This window comes from Pipra filicauda, unplaced genomic scaffold, assembly GCF_003945595.2.
Source record: "Pipra filicauda isolate LSUMZ 115617 unplaced genomic scaffold, ASM394559v2 scaffold401_size638136_pilon, whole genome shotgun sequence".
Taxonomy (NCBI): Eukaryota; Metazoa; Chordata; class Aves; order Passeriformes; family Pipridae; genus Pipra; species Pipra filicauda.
In genome coordinates, this window is record NW_024104534.1 from 204,346 (window position 1) to 226,079 (window position 21,734).

The window sequence follows — 21,734 nt, forward strand, 5'->3', positions numbered from 1 at the left end:
CATCCAGTGTTCATCCACTTACATGAAGCAAGTTGTCAGCATCTTTATGGAGAGCATCCTCTCAGTAGGAAAAGGGAACCAGTGGTCTCCTTGGAGACCATCTACACTTTGCATTTAATTACTAACTATTCCCCGTCATTTTGTAAAAAAACAATTATTATGAATGCTAAAGGTAAAATCTTATAGTCACTGAAAGCTGATACTAATGAATGTGTTCATATTTTGTGGAGGAATTAGTGACAGTAATGTGCACTAGTAAGCATCACTTTTCCAGTGTTCTGGTCTTCAATGATGCTGTTAGTAGCATCACATAAACTGTGAGTTTTGTATGATTTCTCTTGTTCTCTTTTTATTATTCATGGCTTCTGGAGAATTTAATGTGGAATGCCAATATAGATAATAAGCAGCAACCAAATAATAATTACAGGCTCATAGAGTTAGATGTTATCTAAATCGTAAATGACAAGCCAAGATAGTACAGAACCTCAGGCAAGAGAAAACATGTGCATAGGACAAATTAGAAGGCTAGAGCAGGATAAAAGGACATAGATTCAAGGAAACAGCATGCATATTTTTTAGCAAGACATGAAGCAATTCCTGTTTACTACACAATTCTTAGTTTACTCATTCATAGTTTCCGATAGATAATTTAAGTAGAATGAATTTCATTATGAAGGTTTGGTGTCATATACAGTTATTTTGTGGATTTGAAGATGGAGTTTGCCAGATAGTTCTGAAGTTTGTGGTCCAGGGAAACAGCTCTCAACATTCATGTGGAAAGATCTTCAGAATAAATACAATTAGAGTTGTTGATGAGACTCTTCCTAATTTTACTCTGTTTCTTCTGAGGACCACCTGAAAAACTTGTACTGCATCAACTTCCTTTTGAAATATGTACACAGGTTATGTAAGCTTCCTAATTTTTCTATGAAAAATTATATATTAAATTATTATTAAAATTATGTATTATATGTCCATATATAAAATATAAATAGATAAATATATAAAATGTATATTATATAAAGTTACATATTATATTAAATTATTATTAAAATTATATATTAAATATTAATTATACTCCAAATTATTCTCCAGGTGCTGGGGAACAAATGAACACATGGGAATCTGGTGGATCATCCGAGGACCAATGTTGTTTTCCATTACAGTAAGAATTATATAACCCATATTTTTTCCCCTCCTTGGTCTTTTTAATTAGTGCCTGTTTTGTCCTTCAATATTTTGGAACAAATAAGATACAGTTTCCTACTACAGAAATATCATGGGGGATATAAAGTGACACAAGGGATAAACTATTGTTCAAATAATGAGGAAGCAGAGTTCTGTGTTAAAAAATTTAAATATAATTTTGTACTGGAAGATCATGTATCACAAATTATACGCCAATCAGGCTGAATAAGGCAATGCAAAGTTCCTCAGTTTTGCAACTTTAGTAACTTTTTTGCATAGGGCTTTTGGTCTGTGAAAGATAAATAGTTCATGACTCATAGGCATTGGCAGGTCTCATTAGAAAGAATTATTCGCAAATTTTTCTGGCTCAAGTCAGGACAATTTAATTAACAGAGGAGATAATCAGTTGTAAAAAGAATGCCCAGGGCTTTTTGGTCTGCCTACATCCTCTTTATCTGAAGAATTGCGATCACTGTGGATTTTTACTACATCCTGCTTACCTGTCATGGTTTGGTGAAGAGTTGCATGACCTAAAGGTAAATAAACTGTTAGCTGCTTTGTTCGGAGAGAGTTGATACCAGCAGAGTCTGTCACTGCTGCTCTGTACTCTCTGCTGCAGATGTGGCAAAAACCTGCTTGAATTCCAGCCTCATCACAACTGCATTCCAGTTATTTGGTGGCAGGTTTTGCAAGTGTTTAATATCAATTTTGCATTTATTTAATAGTTATATGATTAGTGTCATAACATTTATATTAAGTAACCCATATGTATTTCTGTTAAAGGTTAACTTTGGCATCTTCTTAAAAATTCTCAGGATGCTGATTTCCAAACTAAAAGCTCAGCAAATGAGCTTTCATGACTACAAATACAGGTATGTAACAAGTAACACAGAAATCTAGGCCCTTTCTTTTTATTTTCTCATAACATCAGAAGATTGACTGTTTGTCCTTAAATATTTACCTACCACCACCAGGCGTAACAGATACTTAGAGTATGATATAGGAAAGCCATCTGGGAAAAAAGGCTACACAGACATTTCCTTATCTGAGAGGTAAAGACAGGTCAGCACCTATGTGCTGAGTTTTGTGGGCATTTTCACAAAGGTTTGGCAATGCAATGACATGCCTGCTCTCAGGTATCTTCACTCACACCTGCGGTCTCTGCTGCTATGACGCATTTTTCCCTTGAATGTGACAAAAGGTCCTCAAAAGAAAAGGGTGTGAAGATTTGTGAGACACTGAAATGTCTCTTAGTGTTTCTGATCTACCTTCTTCCTTAGCCTGCACTCTTGTAGGCCTTGGTGTGGGCTCTTTTGGAGGAGTCTCAACGGTGCATCATGTTAAAGTCTCGGAGTTGACATTTTCACAAATATCTTCTCACTTTGTGGGAACTACAAGGGCAGGCTGCTCTGCAAGAAGCTAAGGCTGCAGTGAAAACCTGGAAACAATGGAAATATGAGGATTTAACTGCTTTCCATATCCCAGTCCTTTCCTGTTCTTAGTATCTTTTAGTATCATTGTGAACCCCTGGTTGCTACTACAGTCCTACCTTACTAACACAAATTACTTTATTGTCAAAAAGAACCAGGCAAGGGGAGGGGATGGAAATTTTGCTACTGACGTCCTCTTAAACCTAGTATTACATCCCTAACAAAATAATATTTCCATTTTCCTTCAACAGTCAATGTCCAAAGGATCTCAGCTATATTCTGCAGAATGATACAGGAAGGTGGTTGTGGTGTACAGACAGCAATGCCTATATTTAACATTGCCTAATGTTTTGTATTATATTCCACTTTCTACTGCTTATAATTTTGCTAAACTTTTAAAGAGTCAAGCTATTCTTCATAATGCAAATCATCCTCATAATTCACTTTGAGAGCTCTCTTTCGCTCTTCTTTCATCCATATAAATATGTCCCCAGACTCATTAAAGAAGATTCTCTTCTAGCAAATTATTCTAGTTGCATTTTTCAGGAAGCAGATGACTGCTGACGGTACCGCAGGATGTTCTCAATGCAGCTACACAGAGCTTTCAGCAGTGATAGGAAGGTCTAAGGACCCTGTTATTAGACCACTCATATTTAGTTATGTAAATATTTTTCTGTTACCTAACAACACAAGTTTGATGATAGCAGCCTTCCTGTTCTATTTCTTGTCCCTAACTTTTCACCTGAAACTCAAAGCCAAGATTCCTTCCTGTTCATACCTTTATGATAGTATGTTTCAAAACTCATATCTGAGGATTTATTCCCCAAATCACGAAACTGCTAATACCACTCCAGAGTCAGAATACTGGGGGAATGTTTCTGGAATCATTTCTTTGTAGCTGAATTTTTTTATATTTTACCAAGGATACTTAAAAATATAATAATCAAACATTTTCTTTTTAAGATTGGCAAGATCTACGCTTGTGTTGATTCCATTGTTGGGCATCCACGAGTTTGTATTTACCTTCATCACTGATGAACAGGTGGAAGGACTTCCAAGGCATATAAGACTTTTCATTCAGCTGACAATGAGCTCATTTCATGTAAGTACTGTTTTGCAAGTACTGTTTTTAGGGGTCATAGATCCATGTGCATATGCTGCTCACCTATATATACCACAAATACAGAGAATTCTTATTTAATATTACGCTCCAACCTAAAATGTCTCTAAATACACTATTGCAGTGACAAGATAAAACATTCACAAACTCCATATTCAAAATATAGTAGTTCCAATCACCAGAAAAGGACTCAGACAACTTCAGAAACAGTGTAGCCTGTATTCTTTGATAGTAGGTGACAGTTCATCACAGACCCCTGAACACAGGATTAAAGCCATCTATTTAAAGTAATCCCCTGCCAGAATCATAACTATGAGAATGTCTGTCTTCATCCAAGGTTTGGGTTCCATTTCCCTAAGGGATCCGTTCATTCACCTTATCTGCAAAGTGACACTATGGGCTCCTAGATGTACACTCACAAAAGTACTCTACTCACAAATTTTTAGAGCTAGGAGAAAAATTTTCAGAGCCCTTACATGGATGGAACAGACACACAGACCAGTGTCTGCAGGTCGAAAAGAAGTTTCTCACCTATACAGTCAGCATTGTTTTACAGATGTTCACACACTTGACTCCTCTTCAGTCACCCTGCCTTAGTCTTATGAAAGTAGGCAGAAACCTGAGATAGGAAAGGAAGAGAGTTTGACTGTAGCAACCCTGTGGCAAGCCTGAGGGGGTGAAGGACTCACGCTCCAGTCAAATAGCCAATCCTAAGTAGTCCTAATCGTAGAGTGAGCTGTCACCGGAACTCTCAGATGGCCACTTATGCACAGGTATAGGTGTGCTTCCCTATAATTATTTGCTCTCCAGTTTGCAAAGCCAAAGAACTGGACACTGGCACAAAGCACTGCTGTCTGCTTCAGTCTGAGTTCTGCAGAGCTGCTGAGTAACGGTCCTTCCAAGGTAGTACTAATGAACCTGCTTAGAAAAGTTGTCCTTTACCCTTATCTTCCTGTCTTGACCTTCTTAGGGCAACAGGACAGCAATTTCCAGGCCTCCTCTCTTTACTGAGGAACCCAGCAATCTCTCTGGCTACAAGTCCTCGCTCCTCACTAACTCAGTGCTCTGACACATGCTGCCCGCTTCTGCAGCCTGAGGCATGAAATCATCACAGCATTGCTGCACTTTTCCCACAATTTATGACGATCCTTGGTTTTGACCTTTATGTATGCACCCACACTATGGTGTACGTATGCATCAGTGTTTTGACACTGTTTTTGAGGCTCCAATTAAAAATTTCCACTACAGCTTGAGCGGAAAAAACTCCCAGAGAGTTCCCGCAGAGCCACAACCCTGAGAGGCCCGCTGACATGGTGTTCACAGAATCACAGAATGATTTAGGTTGGAAGGGACCTTAGTGTTGGAGTATGCATTCCTCAGTTAGACGTATCCTTACTTGGGGACATTGCAGTGCCTAGATGTTATTTTAAAAACACAGAATCATTTTAAGTGAAAATTTCATTTACTGGATTGTACAGAGAAATCTGATATATAAACCAGCTTACTCATCCTTGCTAGAGAACACAAACTTCATTCCTTTTAGAGAAACATTCATGTGCTTGGTTGCATGTCATGCTTTAGAAACAAAATATCTTTACAAAATACCCAAAGATCTTAGCTAATGTTTATTGTAGACTCTCTCTTTTAGCTATGGCATTATTTGCGAAGGGATTAGCCAAAAAGCGCATCAACTGTACACAGTTACATTTGTTTAGTCTGTAAATCTTCTCAATAGTTTTAAAAGACAGTTAAACTGTTTTGTTAAAGAAAAACAATTACCCCTGTGATCTTATCTGGAGGTTTAACTCAAACATTTTAAAGGAGCACAAAATTAAATTCTAAATAGGAGTTCTGCTGTAGGTATGGTGCTGCTTTGCTTTAGAAAGTGGAGCAATCCAAATACCTTGGCTCCCTGATGCATGCAAACTGCTAGCCACAGGAAAAACTGCTGTTTCTGGTGGAGAGAACACGTTATTTAATGAGTAATTTATCATGTTGCCATTGTCAATGGAACTGAAAAACAGTTGTGAGGCTTACGTGTGCATCTATCCTTTTCTATTGGTGTTTATGCTAATGAACATTTCTTCTGAATTTCTGATTCTTCTTTTTCACTCACACTAGGATAATTCTGAAATTGTGTGCTTGAGAAGTCACAGCATATTGGAAAGATTTCTAAGTGTGAAATTCAATTTATTGGGAAAAAATGAGTAAGCATTAAAGAAATCAGGATATAAAATGAACATCAAACATGAATAATCAGCAGAACTTTCCACCTTCTGGTATGATTTCACAGTGCTTCTGCTTGTCACTGCATGCTCTGGTCCTGCAGGAGCAGTGAACTAGATTCACAGAGGGATTTACAAACTGAAATCAGCACAGGGATGTCACTCGTGTTCACACAGGCAGCTCCTAATCTGGTGAGTCTCTGCTTTTCTGGCAGTGGCTATGACCAGGCTTAGCAGTCAAAGGACTCAACAGCATCATGTAGTTCAAATCCTGTTTCTGCCTGCAGTGCCCGCGAGGCTAAATTTAGAGCTCATAAATAAAACAAAAAAAACCCCAAACCACCCACCAGGTAAAGACATTTTCATGAACTTTCTACCTAAAATAATGGGAACTATGTCCAGGTGCAGGAGCAGTTCTGCATAAAAAAGTTGCTTTTTAAGCTCTTAAATCTGTACTTAATATCATATGTGAGAATATATTGTAATTATATTAGTTATAAGATACAATTCTTATAATGTATTATAATTTATATTTAATATCATCTATTACTAACTCTAATGACCACAGTATTTTGTGAATTTTTTTTGCATATTTCCATGAAATAATTCAAATGCAAAATATTATTTAAAAGTTACGTTGATAAATGACATGCCAAAATTAACTGTATCTTGCTACCATAACCCAGGTGAAGCATGAAAAATGATAGAAATAAAATACACGGAAAAAGCAATTGTCACTGGTATTTCTCCTGTCCCCGTTTCCACTGGTGTGGCAGATAAACTGCTTGTTTTCATACTTACTGCATATATGCTTAAGGAATTAATGACTCCAAGCCTTTCAGGATTGCTAGACAATTAACAGTGGCCTCAAAATGCTATTGGTTAACGCTAGGTATAATGAAAAATATTGAAGATTCTGGGTATGTGAATTTCTTTTTAAGCTTTTGTCTGAGAAAAGCAGAAACATTTCTGGAAAAGTATGAGTGTGAAACCAATTGAATGCTGTCAGCTGCATTGTATATGGTTCTAGCACCTTTGTAGTTGTGATATAAACATTGCCTTGAGACTGAGATTATTTTTCTCTTAATCAGCACTTGTGTCACAGATGCCTTTAGACATACCAAAAAAGGGCATTTCCTGAAGAACTGGGAATAAATCTGCATGTCTTTGCCAGCCTGTGGAGTTGAGATGCAGCCTGGAAGCTGCTTTGGTCTGAGATCAAACACAGAGAGAAGGCAAATGGAAAAAAATAATTTTGGCGTTGGTTTAAAACAAGTTCTATCTCTAGGATTTTTTTAAGGTGTTTATTTATATCAATTTTGAAGGAACAATAGTAATTCAAAATAGCTGTAACACTCAATACAGCTGTACTTTGAATTAACACTAATCACTTAATATAGAACTAATTTGTAAAAAGCACCCAAATGAGATCTGTCTCAGTAGTCTCATATGCAAACCCCAACAAACACATAGATGGTACGACAAACCAAGTAGCACTTTTTTGCCTTAGCATGTTTAGAAATAGCACCAGTTATAACAGTAGTGGTTTGGGAAAAAAGTATTATATGCTAGCGAAATGAAGTTCAAACTGGGCTGTATATAGTCTCTTCTTCTCAGTATCTGCACAAAATGTGCCCTGCACTTGCCAAGGCACTGCACAAAAACAACCGACTGGGTACTTCAATAACAGTAATAAGTAAATTGGTTGCCTTTTTGAAAATTAAGCAGCATTGTTTATATTTATGGCTTTAACAATAATGTCATCCTTAAACTAAAGCTTCACGTATTTCCTGTAAGCTGATTTTTTCCTCTCACTTTCTTTCTCTTACAGGGTTTTTTGGTAGCAGTTCTGTACTGCTTTGCTAATGGAGAGGTAAGACACAGTTTATGAGAAAAGTTTTTAGTAAAGTTTGTTAGTAAAGTATATTAATGACACTCAAAAGGATGAACACACTGACCAGCTCTGCTTATTGAGAACATGTGTGCATTCTTTCGAGCTGGTAAAATTTTGTGAACAGGACAGCAAGAACTCTCACAGCTTTGGGATTCAAATGCAAAGTATTTCCACTGAAGCCTGAGTGGTGTCTGAGATACCATGATATGAGATAACCATACTGGAGGTATGGTTAGCCTGTGGTGTCTGAGATACCACCAGAAGCTTATGGTCAGTCACACACCTAAACCCCACTCCTTTATTCAGCTGAAATCCCAGACTTCCTGGTTGGCCAGGCTGAACCCCTTAGTTTACCCCTGAACTCCATGTGAAGTGACCATATTTAGGGTTCTATGATATCTTAGACAGCAACATGCTGAAAAAATAGTTTAATAGAATCACAGAATGGTTTGGGTTGGAAGGGACCTTAAAGATCATCTTCCAATCTCCTGCAACAGTCAGAGACACTTTTTAATGTGTGCACATCCCTAAACTTGCTGTAAGGGATTCCTTGTCTGGAAGTTGTCTCCTGCTGTGCCTCAAGGGACAGCTGGGGGTTCAATTTGCTCTGCACCAGGATTTAGACAGAGCAGAGATGACAGCAGAGAAAGCTAACCTCCTGCCAGTATGGGGTGAAGACTGAAATCACACCAGGTTACTCAGAGGTTTGTCCAGCTAAACTTCGAACCCCCCAGCCCAAGGACAGAGGTTCCACCACCTCTCTGGTCCTCTGTTCCAGTGCTTCTCCATACTCAGGAGGGAATATTTTTTCCATATGTTGTCATAGAATCGTGGAATTGTTTTAAGTTGGAAAACACCTTAAAAAGATTGAGTCCACTTGTTAACCCAGTACTGCAAGTCTGCCACTAGACCATGTCCCCAAGTGTCACAACCGCATAAATGTCTCCAGGGATGGTGACTCAATCACCCCCCCCCGGGCAGCCTGTTTGATATAGAATATTTTACTAATGTCTAATATAAACTTCCCCTGGTGCAACTGGAGGCCATTTTTTCTTGTCCTCTCCCTCGTTCACTGGGAGCAGAGCCCTATTTCCCCTGGTTCCCCCCTCCTGTCAGGGAGTTGCAGAGCCAGAAGGTCCCCCCTGAACCTCCTTTTCTCCTGGGTGAGCCCTCCCAGCTCCCTCAGATGCTCCTGGTGCTCCAGACCCTTTCCGTATATATTTCAGTTTGTAATCACTGTCTCTTGTGTCCCTACCAAACACCTCTGCAGAGTGCCTGACTCCACCTCCTCCATGATCTCCTTATAGAAAGTATCTGGGCTTTGAAGTGTAAATATATCTCCTCATAGGGCAAGTGCCCCAGTGCTGATCTCTGCCGATAAGTTCATCAACACAGTTCCTATACTGGGGGTCCAAAATTAGTCACAGTATTCAAAGGCGATCTGAGTAAGGGAGAACAACTGCTTCTCTTGAACTACTACTGGCTCTCCTCCTGTCCATACAGTCCAGTGACAACTGCATGCTGCCTCTGCCTTATCACTCTGACTGCACAGAATCATATAATCACAGACTGGTTTGGGTTGGAATGGACTTTAAAGCTTACCTCATTCCACCCACATCTCATCTAAATCTCTCCTCTTGTTTAAAACTGTTCCTCCCTTGTCCAATCACTATCTGCACACGTGAAAAGTGGCTCTCCCTCTTTTTCTATGTCCTGTTTGGGCACTGGAACGGGCTCTGAGGTCTCCCCAGAGCCTTCTCTTCTCCAGGCTGAACACCCCAGCTTTCTCAGCCTGACTTGCTACAAGCTGCCTTGGAAAATGATGCTGGTAGGCTGTGGAATTAATCTCACTTAATTTTAAATGTTTTCTAAGTTGAATCTTGCTGTCTGTACTTCCCTTGTATTTGGCCTGGGTGCAGACTGCCACTATTGGAATAAACAGACACATATCCAGCGTCAGAACACCGGCACAGACAGTTGGCATGGGACACACTACACAAACAGGACTACAGGAATTGTACACCTTTCTAAAGACATCAGTGAAACAAATGGATGGGCTTTATACAGAAGGTAGACCAGATGTTCCTAATATCTATAAAGGAAATGTGCTGTAATTTCAGAACTACTTAAATGAAAAAGAGAACTGGCACTTGTCTGCAATAGAGGAGTGCTTGTCTGACACTTGTGAAGGGCACAGAACTGCTATCAGCTCTCATCAGCAGTTGAAAGTTGCTCTTTTGGCCTTCTACCATCTGGTCCAGCTGAGTTCTCAGGCCAAAGTTCTGCTGGTTAGAGCCAGGAGAAGTCCTGGTCCTCCACATGGGGCTGGAGCCTGCCCTCCAGTTGCAGCATGGGCTCAGGGGGTGCAGGCAGTGGGACATCCAGTGCTGAGGATTTCAGTCAGGCTGCCAGATAAACAGCTTTAACAAAACAAATCAGCTCCACCAGCACAACATTGTGGCAAAACTGCATGGTCGTCATTTCCACAGCGCCTGGGCTTTCCTCCTCTTCACTCCATCAGGCTGTAAACTGAGAAGTCACTTGAGCTCTCCCACACACGTGCATCAGATTTGCAGAGGAAAAACTTTCCTTAGAGTGCAGAGGTTGGACTTTTCAGGTTGACTTAGCCAACAAGTCTGTTCCTACCTTACAAGGACCCCACCAGGTGCAAGTGAAGCCCCAAAGAGACAGGAAGCTCAGGACTGCACAGTTTCTCTCATTTTACATCTAGTATTTGTGTTAGTGAACTACAGGGTGGTCACAAGCCATCACTATGACCAGACTGTTTTCTCCTCCACCCAGGTGAAAGCAGAGCTCCAGAAGCAGTGGTCCCGTTTCCTGCTGGCAGATCCCTTTGGCTGCAAACTCTGCTTTCTTGGGGAAAACATAAAATACCTCAGAAAATGTTCACAGAAGCGAAAAAACCAGCATTTCAGCAGCAAACACCGCTTGTGCCTGGAGGTGAGCAAACCCTGGGGCATGCAGCTGCAGCAGGTGCTGGTGAGGCAGAGGACAGACTTCAACCTGGAGCCCTGCTCCGCACTCCCATCCCACCCACGGACAAGCATGTCAGACAGCAGCGAGGGAGAGGTCACCACTGGAGAGACAACTGAGGAAGTCTTTGAGGAAAGTGAGATTTAGAAAGCTGTCCACTGGGACAGCACCTGCCAACAGCCAGTGCTGTGAAAGATCTTCTTTCACCTCCAGACTGTTCAGAGTTCTGGGATGTGCAATGCAAGGAGGAAGGAGTTAATATCCCAGATGTTCCAGTTTTCTTAATCTGAGAAAAATCGTATCTGCATGTTGCTAACCTGTGTGGCTGGGTAGAAGAGGTCTGAATCAAAAAATGCTCTCAGCTGACCAGTCTGGAAGGTAGCTGATGCTGAGAGTGATGTGCACAGGAAAGCAGGATGTACTCTGGAAACAAGTAGACTCTGAATGCGCATTGTGTCCCAGCAGCTTCATCCATACATGACTGCCCTTTGACTCACATAATAAAGAAGTTGTTAATTTTTCTTTTTCATGGGATTGTTTCATAAATAAAGATATGTGTGTGGAAGACTCTTCACAGATTGAAATCATCCCCCATCTCAAAAAACTACCCCAATTTCAGGCCAAACCAGACACATTTTGTTTAAGCAAAATGACAGGAGATACTTATATACATTAAATTCCAAAAACCAAACTTGAGTTGAACCAAACTTCTGCTTCCATTTTAATTCTCACATACAACTCATCCAGAGACCTATGAAATTCAATTGTTTGTTTAGATCCAGTTTCCAAAGTGAACATGAGCCAATTGGCATCCTGAAAAGAAAAAAGAAAAAGGCAGCAGAAAGGTTAGCAGGTAATATTTATCTGCAATATAAATGCCTGCCCTAGGTCTCACGTGTTCATTCTCTAGCTTGCAGCCAGTTACATAGCACAGTTATTCATTTTCCCTGTACTTTACTGGCGAGTATTCTGTTTTAACACAGATGCCTGCAAATGTAAAAAAATCCATAACCTTGGCAACTGACTCCAAGTTCGACCAAGTGACCTCTAGAGGATCCTTCCCACCTCAACCAGTCTGTGTTTCAGCAAGAACACCATATGTCAAATAACTGTTTTTAAGGGTTGCTTGTGGGTTCTATTCACATGGCTTGTCCCCGTCAGATGCCCATGCTGTGCCTGCCCTTCTGACTTTCCCTGCTCCTACACTTCTCTATGGGGAGGCTTTGTTCTCTGACCCCTGCTTCTAGCTTTGCAACCCCAAAGGACACTTTTTTAAGACGGGGCTTATATCTTCAATGTATTGTTTGAGCAGTATGATTGTATGCAGCTTATGTAACTTACCAATGCTTTTAGAATTATTTATCAGACTTAAAAGGTTTAACCACGTAAACTTTAGCAGTTACGATACACTGTTTTGTTGCAAAGAACAGACCAATTAATTGACTAGCACTAGGTCAAGAACATATTTGAGCTATCACATTTCTGGCACCTTAAAAAGTATTTCTTTTACTGTTCTATCTGTGTTTAACAATCTATTTAATCAATACAAAGTTTGTATTTCGGTAATATATTAATAAAGTGTAAATATTTGATTCATTTAAAAATATATGTGCAGTTTTAAAATGCTTTTTATTTAAATGTGCATTCTGTTTATATAGCATTTTACTGCAATGGATTTCTTCAGCACCCACTGGAAACACCAGACACCACACGTATGTCGCGTCTTCCCCAATTTAAAATAGATGGATTTCTTCTAGAGCTGTTGTTTAAGATACTAAAGAGCTTGAACTGGTTTAGAATGTGTTTTACTTGTGTTTTAAAAATGTGTGAAAACCGTAAGATTTTACTTCACCTCAGTGAAATAGTTTACCTTTAATTGCATTGTAAAGTGTTTCAGATGATCAAGAAACCAGTTTTCTGTGCTCTCAACAGCAGTCCCTGTAGCTGGATTTTTCCTTTCTATTATGTGTTTGGGCTTTTTGCCTCTTTCAGTTTATTAAAATCAACTGTTGTTATATAAGCAGGCCCTGGAGGCCTGAGGTCTGATAAAAACAATCATCGCATGGATTCCTTCAGAAAGCATGTTTTAAGTAGATAAATCAGCAAGTTTCATCATAAGATTATAGCATTATTTATTATACCATTAAAGTATAGAAGTTGTTAAATCTAGATGGCCACACACATGAGGTCTTTTTAGAGAATTATTACAAGCTCCTCAGTTCTAAATAAACTATTTCTAGAAGACAGTAGGGAACTCCACAATTCAGATATGTTTAGTACAGTCAATGTCACATCTGTGGAAAGTCTGTAGGAATGCTGACTGTCCTCCTGGGGAGCTGAAGGTCTGTATCCAGGTATCCTCCTGGGATCTTCCTTCCAGTCTTCATGGAGCCCCAGAAGGGACAGTACAGCCCAAGGAGCTGATAAAACCAGCTGCAGTGGGTCCCTGGGCTGTGACAGAAGCCAGATGACTCTCCAGGGATCCTACAAGCGCACAAACTGGACAGACAAAAACAGTTGGAAGAAAGAACAAGAAATATGATCTTGCTTGGACAAAAAAAGTGGAGGAGACAGACTGACCTAAACTGGTATTTGTTTACAAGTGACATTTTATGTAAATTACTTATCCAATTTGCACATAGACCAATTATCAGACAACGGAAACTTCAACATTCCCCCAGGGGTTTATGCTTGTGTAGACCCAGTAAGAGGCCTTTTCTCTTTTATTGCTCCCCAGATTTTCACTGCCCTATGAGAAAGCCTGGTGAGAGTCTGTGTTCTTCCCTCTTGGTGAGAGAGCCCATCCTCCCACAGTCCTGTCAAGTTTGGGTTCTGCGGAGTCAGTCCATTAAGTAAGGCAAGGTGACATATTAATGCTTAGGTCATCAGAGACAACCCATGCCAAAACCTGATTCCCACAGCTTTGGAGTTGTCTTTGCCAAGGATTTTGCTTTCCATCATGACTTGCATGACAAAAAAACAAAAAAAGCAAAAACGAACAAACAAACAAAATTGAATTTCAAGCCTATAATAGCTTATGAGGTTCAGCAGAGTTTTCCCATTAGATGTAATGTGATAATGATCCAATAGGTACAAATAAGGTTTATTCAGTCTCAGTCATCTGCTATGAGACATGCTATAAATCTTTATGTTTTAGTACACCTAGAGCGTACCCTTCCAGACACAATGGCTCCTTCTACAGCCAGAGATGTCAACTATATGCTAATTATTCATGCGTACTTACATTCTTTGTTAAATATATTGCTTCTACATGACAGAGTCTGTGCCTCAAAGGTTCAAAAGTAAAGCACAAACATTCCAATCTGGAGAGCTCTGTCAGCTCTGCCTTGGAATCGATAATACTGGTCCTTCCTTTCAGGACACAGCTTCTTCTTTTCATTTACTTCTGGAATTTTATCACTTTTTCCTATGAGTCTCAGCTCTCAGTAAAGGAAATCCTATGATCTGTAAAATTCTTCCTGATGTTAGTAACTTTTTTTTTCTTTTAATCAAGTATATTTTACTGACATCATAATTTTTCAGCTTTCATAGCAACAACAGTTCTGCATTTTTAACTATTTCTTTTCAACCTGCCATTCAAAATCTCACAAACTCCCTGCTGAGCTAAAATGTCATCTTGTGTTTAGGTATCTCTGCAGTCATTCCTGGAGCCACACAGAACTACAGTGAGAAGCAGCTGCTTGTGAATTGTGTCATTGCAATTAGCTCCAGGAAATTAAAGCTCAGCTGCCACATAACCAGTCCTCAAAGTCTCGAAGGCTCGGTTCCCTTGTGCATTGTGTTCATCACATTGTAATAATTATTTTCTCCCATCACAGCTAAATACTTTCCTTGTTTGCTGTTCAGCTTGTTTCTTTGCCTTCTCTGGAGTCAGATCTGATTTTAAGCCCAGCATCACCCCTGCAGGCAGTGCCCAGTAGAGCCCTTGGGCTGCTCACTCACTCCCAGAGCCTGGCCTCTTCCCTGTGTGCATCTGAGTCCCTCATTGACAGCCCTGCCCACCCAGCATTTCATCTCTGCCCCAGATGCCATAATCCTGATGATTTTACCCTGTTCCACATGGGCCCTTTCCTCTCAGGGCCCTAGTTTCCCTGCCTGGAGGACCGTATGATTTCCAGAAAATGGTTGGATTTGGAGGGAGTATGGTTTGCTGCCATGTGGAGACCTGACTCCATGTGATGTGTACCCTAAACCAGAGACACCACATGGGTCACATCCACAGCAGTGATGATGAGGCCAATTGAATGCTCCTGGCTTCCTCTCCTCCTTTGAGCCAGACCTAAGCACTACCCCTTAAAGACAGTGTACTGCTCTGGGGTTGCAGTGTGCCCTGCTGCAGTCCCTTCCTCAGGCAGACAGCAAGGCTGAGCAAAGACAGTGTAAAACACTACCTAGAAGAACCTAAGGAAAGCAGTGACAACAACAAAAAAGCACTGTGGGAATTCTTTAGCTTTTTCCATTCTTCTTTGTCTCTCAGAGAAGGAAACAGGTGGATTTATTGAACTTTATTTGATAAAGGTATCACAGAAGATCATTATCTATCTATCATCTATCTATCTGTTTATCTGGTAACTCGAGTATAGTCAGAACATTATGCTGCCTAGAGCACATTAAATGTGGAAATCCCTGAGGTGCCCAGGAAAGACCGATGTTCTGCCTGGGTGCTGCTGCAGCTCACACACAGAGGGATAGTCCTATAAGGAGGTAGTGAAAGTCAGCACAGAAACAGCAGCAGTGGTAGATAAGAGTGATGAAGTCTGGTGGAAATGAAGAAAGTGGATTTGCGGACAGGACTTATGGAATTGAACACTGCCAGGAACAAGAAAGGATGTTGCAGGATAACAAAGCAGACACACCATTTAGAGGGAAAGGGTGCAGAGTGGAGAGGGAGACAGTAACTGTAGGAACTCAGGGAATAACCATTATGAACTGCATCAGCAATCCGGGTGGGAGAAGAGCTGGCTGGAGAAGTACCTGGATGAGAAGATGCCCTTGGATGACATAATGTGTGGTGGGAGAGCAAGTAGGAAAAAATGGGGAGGTCAAAAGGAGAATCATTTACTGGAGGCATAGTGGGAAGTTAAGGGTTTGACTCTGAAATGAGGCAATGAGATAGAGGAGTGTGTATGGTCAAGGCAGGAACTGAGGGACCTCAAGGAAGTGCTTGTGTCCAAGGGTAAAGGGGAGATGCTGTCTTTGCTGGATGAGCAACAGGTAGGTGTGATTGTAAAAAAAAAAAAGCACAGGTCAAAAGCAGCAAAGGCAGCATCTGTGCAAGAAAACCATTTAAACCATTTGCGCTTGGAGCCATTGCCTATTGCCATTGCCGATACTTCAGTGATTACTGATAGCTCCACACATGGATTGTAGAGACGACTTGGTATTTTCACTGTTGTAACCACCTCATTTGTAAACCAAGCCTGTGCCCAAACTGCTTCTCTAGGTCTTCTCTCCTGTACCATGCCATAGAGGTAATGCTATGGGAAGGTTATATGAGTTCCAAAAACTCATGGGAGACAAAAAAATCTGTCAAGTGCTGTTTAACTACAACACTGACACTGCTGGGGAAGAGAGTACCTCATCAGAGGGTCAAAGTGTAATCTAGGGATTACATCACAATGTATTTCATGTGTTCCTTACAAAGCTTTCTTCTCCCGCCCTTCTCTAAGAATCTGGTGCGTACTGGTCACTGGCATGCCAGGACACTGGACTATATGGACCTTTGTTCTAATCCAGATTTTTACTTTTCACAGACTTGGGAGGTAAGAAATGAGTTTGCTTCAACAATAGAGAAGACTGAGGAAAAGCATAAAGCAACAAAGACCAAAAAGGCATTGAGCACACATCTGCCTGTGATATATGTAAGCACCACAGCAACCAGACTGTTAACTATGCTCTTAAGCACACAGCTGCACACATTTGCAGGCATTTTCGTGATAATGTGAGCCAACATGAAGGATCCCTGGGAACTGTGAGCAGTGCTAAGACGGCATCCTGACTAAACTCTCACATTTTCACATTTCATCAGTGTCATCCAGCAGCCTTGCTTCCTTTTACATGGAGAAATTGAAAGGGCAGTGGGAAGAGCCCCTGAAGCCTGTACCTGTGATCAGAGCCATGACTGGTACTGAAGAACTCAGCTTAAAGAAAGACATCCAAGAAGCTGATATAAAAAAAGAGTCCCGGTCTCTGAACAAACAAGCAGACAAATGATACAGTCTTGAAGCATTTGCTAAGTCTACCAAAAAAAAAAAAAAAAAATCATAGCTCTGTAAATAAAAAGACTGTAACTTCTGCTGTAGCTCACAGACACTTGAGTGTTTGGTTTTCTACTTTAGAAAACAGTAAGTCAAAATCAAATCAGAGATGGATGTTTTCATCCTCTGCTGTCAGGGACTTGTGAACAAACCAGTGCAAACAGCCTGGAGCACAGACCAGTGAGGCTGGACTGTTTGTGCCTACAATAAATACTTCACTAGAGCATGTTTGTAATTTTTTTTTCATTTGTATAAGGACTGAGACAGTAATTTCCAGAAGTGAGATTGAGTAAGAAATGTGACATGAGTATTTCTGTGGTTTGAGTCGAGCTAGAAAATTCTGACTGCTGAAACCTTCCCTGTGCATGAGGTTAGTTCAATATAAGATGTGCAAACAGCATTCCTTGGGCCATTTGGTCTCAACCATCAGTTCAGAAATTGCCATATATAATGAAACCAGATGACAGAAATGGTGGTTGGAACCTGTGTAGCAAACCAGGAAAGATTACAAGAGTTGGGTTAAACCAATTGCTTTAACTTTGCGCATAGCTTTACTTTTTAAGGGCCTCATGCAGGACACAGGTCACATTGACCTCTAAGGGTTCAAAACCACTTTCAGCCCATTCAGCTTGTAGAATAAGTTTAACTTCTTCAACTGACTCACAGTAGTAGCTATGACTTCTCCTATGCCATGACCTTGTGTGAATCCTTCCATGAGCACTGCAAATCATCATAAGCATCTGTGACCTTCCGCAGCCTGGTTCTCTGTCCATCCTAAGCCCTGCAAGGCAGTTGTCTCTTCTTGTGTTTGCACAGTGGCCAACACAGATAAAGACAGGCCCAACAGATCATTGTTAGACCTCTAAATGCACCAACAGGACTTACCTGCTCTATGGCTGCCACCCATACTCTCTGCCCACGGTTCCAGGAGCACTGCTTAACTTCAGCCTGAGCCATGTTGTAGGTGTCTCAGGTATGTTGTAGGTGCAGTTACCTGCAGCTTTTCCTCTTGAATGGACCTCAGACCTTGCTTGTAGCCTTGTTTCTCAGTCCTGTCTCTGTCTCCCCCTGACAAAATTCCATGGATGAACCATGGATGAATTCTTTGTCTTGGGATGCCGATGAACCCAGTTAACAGCACCCTGTTTTTTCCACACTTTTCAGACCTGTGTGCCTGATCAGTGAGGGCTCTGCCTGTGCTGTGGTCACTGAGCTCCTAGTTTGTTCCACCCTCACAGAGCAACCCTGACTCTTGCTGCTTCCTGACACCATTGCTGAGCACATTTTTCATCAGGAAACATGACGATCTGCAATGGTTATATAAATGAAACATCAGAAGATGTGAGAAGGAACTGCATTGGGTTCCATCAGAGAATTGTCCAGCATAGGATTAGGTGGCCCCTTTCCAGGCTCGTCATCCTGTCATCCATCTGGCAGACATGCTGGTTGCCTTGGTGCTTCCAAAATTGCAGTCTTCCATAGTAAAAAACTTCAGCATTACTTCTTTCTAACTTCAGGTTATGCCTTGCTCTTTAAGCAAGGTGTCATGTGGTGCCTAACCTCTGTTTTGCCCTAGAAAAATGCTGTAAGTGCAAGGCTTTTCCCTGAAATCCCATCAAAGGTTTCAGGTTAGGGTTAAGAAGTAATGATTGAAGTAAGGTAAGTAATGTGGCTGCAAGTGTCATGTTGCCCTCTGATGACCATACATCAAGGTCATATATGAAGAAAATGATGCAGTTAGAAATATGTCACGTGGCACATCACAGGACATGGCCTGTCACCTCCTCTTTCCTGGCCCTGTTCTGAATTGGGCCACATTGAGGCACTGTAGACTGACAATGATTAAGAATGAGTCAATTGTGGCAACAAAGCCGGATTTGAAAAAGCAGACGGCTTTCACTTTTGTGGCTGAGGGGATGATCTCTCTGCTGTTGGCTCCATCACCATTCCTGGTAATACACCTTGCTATTTTCAACTGCCACAGATGCAGTTCTCTAACATCCTAATCTGGAGCCCTCTTAAGGCAAAGAACGAGGCACACTGACATCTGCTGTAGAAGTTTGTCACTTGCACTCCAAAAACTGCACTGTGAGGCTTTGAAGTGTAGGGGAGTGAAAGGGCACTGGACACATAACCTCAGGGTTTCTTCTCAGGGAGCAAGTTGCTTAAAAAAAAATTCATTAAGCTATGCCTGACATAACATCATAACATCTATGTTCTGACATAACACAGAATCACAGAATCTGCTGATTTGGAAGGGACCCACAAGGACCATCCAGTCCAACCCTTAGCCCTGCACAGGACCATCCCCAAGAGTCACCCCCTGTGCCCCAGAGGATCAGACAAACCCTCCTGGAGCTCTGGCAGCCTTGGGGCTGTGCCCACTGCCCTGGGGAGCCTGGTCAGTGCCCAACCAGCCTCTGGGGGAAGAACCTTTGCCTGAGATCCAACCTGAGCCTGCCCTGACACAGCTCCAGCCATTCCCTGGCTGCTGTCCCTGGTCCCCCCAGAGCAGAGCTCAGGGCCTGCCCCTCCTCTGCCCCTCCCCAGGCAGATGGAACTGCAGTGAGATCTCCCCTCAGTCTCCTCTGCTCCAGCTGAACACACCAAGTGCCCTCAGCCGCTCCTCAAGGCTCTTCCCCATCTTCATTGCCCTCCTTTGGAGACTCCCTAAGAGCTTAATATCTTTTTTATATTCAGTGCCCAAAACTGCCCCAATATTGCAGGTGAGGGCCGCCTCAGGGCAGAGTTGGCCCTCCTGGCTGCCAGGGCACTGCTGACTCAGGGTCAACTGGCACCCATCAGGACCCCCAGGGCCCTTTCCCAGCGCTGCTTTCCAGCATCTCATTCCCCAGCCTGTCCGTACATCCCAGGAGCAGAATCCGGCACTTCCCCTTGTTGAACTTCCTATGGTTGGTGATTCCCAACACTCTGATTTGTCGAGGTCTCTCTGCAGGGTCTCCCTGCTCTCGAGGGACTCAGCAGCTCCTCCCAGTTTGGGGTCATCTGCAGACTTGCTCAGTGTCCCTTCCAGTCCTGTGTCCAAGTCATTTATGAAGACGTTGAAGAGCACAGGGCCCTGTGGAACCCCCCCTAGTGACAGGTCCCCAGTCTGATGTCATCCCAGTCACTGTCACCCTCTGTGCTTGACCCATGAGCCAATTGCTCACCCACCACATGATGTGTTTATCCACCCATGGGCTGGACAGCTTGTCCAGAAGGATCTGAGAGAGACTGTATTGAAAGCTCTACTGAAATCCAAAAAGATCACATCAACCAGCTTCCCTTGATCCAGGTGGGTTACCCTGTCATACAAGGAAATCAGGTTGGATAAGCAGGACTTTCCTCTCATGAAGCCGTGCTGGTTGTGACCAATGACTTCATTGTCTTTCAGGTGTTTTTCAATACCTCCAAGGATAACCTTCTCCATAACTTTACCAGGCACTGAAGTGAGACTGACAGGTCTGCATGTTCCAGGGTCCTCCTTCTTGCCCTTTTTGAAAACTGGGACAATGTTCACCAGCTTCCAGTCTGCCAGGACCTCTCTGGATTCCCAAGACCACTCAAAAATCATCAAGAGAGATTTTGCAATGAAATCAGTAGATCTTTGAGAATTCTTGGATGAGTCCCATCAGGCCCCAGAGATTTGGCGGGATCCAGCTGGAGCAGCAGTTCCCACACAGTTTCAGGGTTGACTGGGAGCTGACCATTCTGGTAGTCATATTCCTCCAGCTCAGGGCACTAAGACTCCCTTGGCCCATCATCTGTGTTGAAGACAGAGGCCAAGAAAGCATTAAACACGTCTGTCTTGTCTCTGTCCCTGTTTGTAAGGTGACCATTCTCATCCTGTAACAGGATGATGATATTTCTATACTGCCTATTTCCATTAACGTATTTGAAAAAACTCTTTTTATTGTCCCCCATATTTCTGGCAGCTTCAACTCCAGTTGAGCTTTGGCCGCATGAATTTTCTCCCTGCAGTGGCCAGCAGCATCTCTGTGTTCCCAGGCCACTTGACTTCGCTTCCACTGGGCACACACCTTCCTTTTTTGCCTTATTTACAAGAGAAGATCCCTATTCAGCCAAATCGGCCTTCTGCCTCCCCTGCTTGACTTCCGACTTTTTTGTTGCTCCTGTGCCCTTAGGAGGCGATGTTTAAAAAGTGGCTGGCGGTGATGGACCCCAGCACCTGCAAAAAAATTTTCCCAGAGGGCCTTACTTACTACTTACCTGAGCAGCCTGAAGTCTGCTTTCCTCATGCCCAGAGCTGAGGTTTTGCTGGCACTTTTCCTCCTGTCAAGAGATTTTAAACTCGATCGCTTCGTGGTCGCTGTGGCCAAGATGGCCCCCAACCTCCACTTTGCTCACAGGATCCGATCTGTGGACAAGCAGCAGATCAAGGGGAGTGTCTTTCTGAGTCGGCTCCCTTAGGACCTGTTCCATAAAGTTGTCATCCAGGTTCTGTTTAGGAATCTTCTGGCCTGGGTTGTACCAGTTGTGTGGTGCTCCCAGTTAATTTCTGGCAAGTCTCTCATAAGGACAAGGGTAGTTGACTTGGAAGCGTCTCATAGTTCCTCAAAGAATAATTCATTGGCATCATCATCC

The 21,734-nt window shown here is 42.1% G+C and overlaps 1 protein-coding gene across 1 annotated transcript in view; it reads left to right on the forward strand.

The window, feature by feature from the left end:
• GLP2R (glucagon like peptide 2 receptor) overlaps window positions 1-11,375 on the forward strand; it is a 76,540-nt gene extending 65,165 nt beyond the window's left edge. Inside the window, exons 11-15 of the mRNA XM_039385310.1 lie at window positions 1,096-1,165; window positions 1,972-2,060; window positions 3,582-3,720; window positions 7,795-7,836; window positions 10,660-11,375. Coding sequence (XP_039241244.1) covers window positions 1,096-1,165; window positions 1,972-2,060; window positions 3,582-3,720; window positions 7,795-7,836; window positions 10,660-10,998 — 679 coding nt within the window. The 3' untranslated portion in view covers window positions 10,999-11,375. The remainder of the gene's footprint in view (window positions 1-1,095; window positions 1,166-1,971; window positions 2,061-3,581; window positions 3,721-7,794; window positions 7,837-10,659) is intronic.
• The last annotated feature ends 10,359 nt before the right edge of the window (window positions 11,376-21,734 follow it).